At 33.9% G+C, this 5,736-nt stretch overlaps 1 protein-coding gene across 2 annotated transcripts; it reads right to left on the bottom strand.

The window, feature by feature from the left end:
• Nucleotides 1-1,659: 1,659 nt before the first annotated feature.
• On the bottom strand, nt 1,660-5,736 carry LOC144572283 (histone deacetylase HDT2-like). Of its 2 annotated transcripts, none has more exons than XM_078321788.1 (9): nt 5,594-5,736; nt 4,985-5,055; nt 4,397-4,625; nt 3,997-4,074; nt 3,202-3,410; nt 2,901-3,026; nt 2,609-2,708; nt 2,372-2,510; nt 1,660-2,023 (listed from the first exon to the last, which is right to left on the bottom strand). In XM_078321788.1, exons 1-9 carry the CDS (start codon nt 5,604-5,606, stop codon nt 1,969-1,971), a joined length of 1,020 nt encoding a protein of 339 aa, XP_078177914.1. In that variant the 5' UTR covers nt 5,607-5,736; the 3' UTR covers nt 1,660-1,968. The 2 variants fall into 2 exon arrangements, with proteins under 2 accessions (XP_078177914.1, XP_078177915.1); XM_078321789.1 differs by having other exon boundaries at nt 3,205-3,410.

The raw sequence follows: 5,736 nt of genomic DNA, 5'->3' as shown, positions 1-5,736 counted from the left end.
TATATATATTAGTTGGACCGTTTCCAGCCTTTTCTGGAGTCATACGGGAGTCAAGATAGTCCAGATTCTCTGGAGTACCTCAAATTTTGAGGTTAGATCCGGACCGTTCGATCAGAATCCAGCCAATCCGATTCGAGATAGAATGCATAGACCCCTTCAATATTCGTGCTAAAACAGATCTGACTGTTCGTATCTAAACTGAATTCAGTTATTTAGTGTTACTACACTAGTCCACTTAGAGATAGACCTGCTCTGATTTGCAACCCTCCAGAAGGCTCCGGAATTAGTTTGACCGGGTTCTGTACGATTTGCTGGATTCTGTTTTTGTATAACTGATCATTAGTTGATCATTACCTTTTCTGTTCAAGCTGAATCGATATTTCCTGTGGCCAGTTTTTATGGACAACTGTGCTGCGTGCAATACTGACATGCAAATTCATGAATTAATTATTCCTGTGATGCTCGTTCAAATGTTCGAAAAAAGAATTCATGATATTCTTGTAGCATATACAAGTTTCTTAATTTTTTTACAAAAAGTTAAAACTTTGTGTTGTTGTTGATAAAGTGATATGAAAAAAATTTAAGATGTCTATAAAGCACAACTTCTTTTATTATTTTTTCATCCTAAAATTAAAGTATAAAAAATCTAAAATAAAATATTATCCTAGATAATTGATTCCGACTGCACAATATATATAAAAAAAAAGATAAAATCAATATATATATTTTTCTTTACGATCTGATTCCTCGCTCAGAGAGAATAAAATACTATATCAAATTTTTAAAAAAAAAAATTATTGTACATTTTTTCCCGTTTTAGTTCGAGAGAACGATACGAAAAATAAGGTGTATAATTTCTATAAAGATAATAAATGCGTATTTTAGAATTTTAACTTTTTGCATGACTTTGACTTTGACAACGTTTTTCTGTTTGTGAATTTTAAAATTATTAGAAGTCTTACCAGAACAGATGCAATAGGGTAGGCATAACAGAATTGATGTTAGCAGTCAGTTAGGATTGTTTGACCGGTCAAAGTAATTAGTTAGAGAGGTTAGAGATGTTAAGAAGTTGTTAGTTTGTTAACAACATTGTAAATCAGCTTTATATACAGAGCTGCAGTATGTAAAGGAACACAAACAGAAATACAATTGATTCAAACTCTCTGACTCTCTTCTCTATCTCACTGTATTAGTATACCTTTCAAAAAATAGAAAAAAAAAATATTGTCGTTGCTGAACAAATTAATATTATAATCGACTGTGATTAACCTCAGATGTTAATATTATGAAATGCCGACGGATATTTCAGATTCGAATGCTCTGAAGTTTAATCACAGTAGTCTTAAATGAATTTACAAACTTTAGAGCTATTTTTTTATCGAATGCTCTAGAAGTTTAATCACCAGTAATCCTAAATAATTTTTTTATTATAAAGAAAGTCCAATTAAATATATTTTATTTTATTTTGTCATTATTTTTCATCTAAGACTCTTGAAGTTTAATTGTCAATATAAATTTTATCCAATTAGAACTATCACCCGATTAAACTTCTATGGCAGAGTAAAATAACTATAATCTGTCCTATCTATAATCTGGAAAGCGCCACGAGTATGGACAACCGCTGTTATCAATAAAATTTAGTTCAACATAAAAGAAATATCACGATAGAAACACAACCAGATATTAGCCCAACAGAACAATCACCAACATAGTACCGCCAAAATATTCCATGAATTCCACAAAAAATCTGTCTTACAACAGCACAACTAGACTAATAGAACCTTTTAAGGCTCCATCCATAAGTAAACCCTAGCACTACTGACACTACTACAACAAAGATTTAAGAACAAGGACAAAAATAATTTCACCATCAGAGATAGTAAAAGGCCCTCGATTTAACTAGATTTCCTCCCAAGAAAGCACACCGATACCACCAATAAAATAACTGACTAAATATTAGCAGAGGTCTCAAGCATGTTTGGCTTTTGAGTGAGATTGAAGAGCATTCTCACTATTAAAAGTCCTGTCACCAACAAGATATAAACACATCAGTTTGCTTTGTCATTGCAAAATATTGTAAAAGCAAGGCAGTAAACTACTAACAAGCACAAAAATCTCATATACAGAAAAACTAGTCGAAAATGTACAAATTAAGCCTTTTTTTCAATGATGAAGATACCAAAATTAGCTGACTAGTGTATCTTTCAAAACAATTGCACGAGGGCTACAAATATGCAAGTGTACAGGGAGTTATCGTATGGTTTTAAATGATTTAAAATTTTGCAGGTTGCTCGAAAAATTTCTCCTAGACATTTTGCACAGACAAAATTACAAGATATTAAACTTGGATAAAAAAAACAGAGAAAATTACTTGCTGCAAGATTTGCAGGCGATTGAACCACCAGATTTGGGAGTCTGAGGCTTCTTTGCCTTGTCAGTGCTAGCTGCAGGTGTCTTTGGAGCCGTCTTAGCAGGATGTGGGGTTGCCACATGTCCTCCTTTCTTCCCATCTATCCAAATAAAAGATCATCAAAATAGTTAGAGATCAAGAACTTTTACGAGAAAAACAAAATGAACATGAGAAACAAAAACAGAAGGCAAAAGGTACCAGTTTTCTGAGCTCCAGCAGGAGACACAAGCTTTGCCTTCTTGTTTTCTTGAGCAGGCGTCTTTTGGGAATCCTTCAAAGGCCTCTTCTTGGAGTCGGTCTATATAAGAAAACAATAGCAAGCATATAGTAGTTAATATATACTTGTTGAAAAGAGGACATATATGACACCGGTCAGTGAGGTACAGTACTATTTTTTGAGGTTTGATGATTATAGTAAGTGAAAAACAAACCACTTTTTGCAGTACATGAAATGGCTGGCAGATACCAATTGGGTTAAAGAGACAAGTACCTTTTTGGGGGTAGCTTCTTCCTCTTCCTCGTCACTTTCATCCTCATCGTCTTCATCGTCTTCATCATCATCCTCGTCATCATCCTCATCATCGTCATCCTCGTCAACATCCAACTCCATCAATTTCTAAACACGATACACAATTTGACTACATAAGATATTTGTCCAATTTGATATACAGGATTCGCTATGGCATCCTTTTCTCCAATCCATCATGGCAATCTTGAATATTTACTTGAAGTTACTAAAATCTGAATCTGATAATAAACATAAATTGTGACATAAGAGAATGAAAAGTTACCACTGCCTTTTGCTCAACATCAGAATCATCCTCATCAGAGTCATCATCATCCTCCTCATCAGAGTCATCATCATCCTCCTCAGTTACCACATTCTTGGACTTGTTGGCCTTGACATCTGGTTTGGGCTTTGATGCACCGGCCTTCTTTGAACCGTCAGCCTTAGCTTTCTCTTCTACCTTGGCCTTCTCCACGGCAGACTTTGGTTTTCCTTTTATTTTTCAAAAGGAATAAATTGTTTAACTCAGCATATTAGAAATTATAAATTCAATGTCAGTAAAGATTCATGTAATAACAAATGAACCATTCCAAGATCAGAAAAAATCCTATTTCCTGTGCAGCTCTTTCACGGTGAACACATACACTCCAACTTAATTATAAACTATTACACCTTGCAATCCTTCCAGATTTATACCAAATTACACAAGTAAAGAATTAGTAGCCCCTCGAGTAGCTTATAAACACAAATGCAGATAGTTTATTGCACCATCATGACATTTTGCACCTTTAGGTGTCAGAATGCCACTCATCATTTGTCATGAACAAAAAGTGCCGAATTATGATAAACAAACAATAACCAATTAGCAAAAAAACTTTTCTAGTTGCCTTCCGAGTACAATTTGCTGTCACTCTGAAGTGTTAATTGACAACATCAAAGAACAATAATAATTGTAGATTTTTTTTCCCTGTTTTCTGCAAGAGATTTGCTATGCCAATAAAAATGGAATAAACTGAATGAATCCTACAATCCTACAAACAAATAAAAAGATGATAATAATATTAAAATTAATACATACCATTTGCAGCAGGAGCCTTGATTGGAACAGCTTGCATTGGCACTTCTTCCTCCTCTGACTCATCAGACATGGAATCATCTGAAGTTGATATGCAAATTATCTACCATCAAATTCATACCAACTCCAACAAAAAAAAAAAAAACTTAAAAAAAAATATGCAACCCTATGTTGTTCTCAAAGTATCCAAACTGCCCGGCATTTCATGGAATATCACAGCAGAGGGTTTTAAAGTAATTTAACTAGGAGGAACATCGTTTTATGGATTACTTCTCTGCAAAATTTCATGCCATATTTTGGGATAAGATTAAAAATACAAGACCTTAATTTAACAAGCTTGTAGATTTTATAGGTGTCAAGAATACTAAAACCCAACAATAGATACAGAAATTAGAATAGCTACCATCAAACATGTGATCAGCATCATCAGCCACAATGGTTTTGTAGCCACAGAAATATACGCTTGCATTTTTAGAGGTGTGAGACAGTTCAAATTCCTTCTCAAAAACCAAATCATACTGGATCTGGGCACATTTCTCGCCGGAAAGTGTTCCTACAACAAGCTTTTGGTCATCACATTTCACAAATAGTGGCACGTTCTCAGTCTGTTTCTTCGTCTCGCCTATAGAAGCCTTTAAAACACAAATAAGAATTCCAGGGTAAATGAACATGATTACAAACAACTTTATTGTTTAATTAAAAATGAGACATTTCTATGGAGAATACTACAAAATACTGCAGTCCTAATTCATCAAAGATGCCAAGTCACTATTAGTGAACAAGTTTGGAGATAAAGGATAATAATGGCAAAAAAATACATCAATGCACTCGTATATATCTTAATAATATTACCATAATTAAGTTTGGTGAAGACAAGAACAATTTCTAGGTAATACAGGATTACATGTAGTTTTCACAGTAAAGAGGATCAAACATTGTTCTTTTTTTCTAGCATACCACAAGTATAGTGCTAATACAAGTTCTACCATACCTGTGAAAGGTGAATATACTTATCATCACCAGGTTCGCATTTAACAGTCTCTCCCGGTTTAACTTCAACGCCTATAATAAAATAGAACAAAAATCAGTGAGCTCAAGGTATGCATGCTATTAAACAAGCGATATTTAAATTAAATAACACAGTACTGCAGATCAGGTAAAACATATTTTCAGAATACCATCCACAATCACATACGCTATGAATACAGATATACAATAGTCCAAAACTACTGGTTTGCGTACAAACTTGATATTGGAACCCTAGGAATCTAGCTTATTTATACAAAAACGACAGATACATTAAAATAAAAACAATACGAAAAAATCCCAAAATACTGGGTGAATATATATTCGAAATGGGAACATTTCTAAAAGCTAGTTATACACGATGATCGAGAATATCAGCAATCAAATAAGACGGCGATTGCTTCGAACAGCTATCAAACAAGTAAAACCTGAGTAATAACGAAGATTGATAACCACTGAGGAAGAACCTAACTCTCTGACCGGTTAAACCCACAATCGAAACTTCTCGAATTAAGCCGAATTATAGAAAAATTAAAGATTAATCGAAGGGATTAGAGAGGAACGAACATCTTACCCCAAAACTCCATTTCTAATTAGAAAGACTTTGAGAAGAGACTTGAGCGAAGGCGGCTTTGTAGGGTTTATGGTATTTTAGGGTTTGTGAGAAATGGGAAGAAGAGACTGCTTTTATAGATAAAAACCCTCCATTTCTGGTTA

The sequence above is a fragment of the Carex rostrata genome, chromosome 20 (genome assembly GCF_964058835.1).
Source record: "Carex rostrata chromosome 20, lpCarRost1.2, whole genome shotgun sequence".
Taxonomy (NCBI): Eukaryota; Viridiplantae; Streptophyta; class Magnoliopsida; order Poales; family Cyperaceae; genus Carex; species Carex rostrata.
This window is presented reverse-complemented; position numbering and strand designations above follow the sequence as displayed.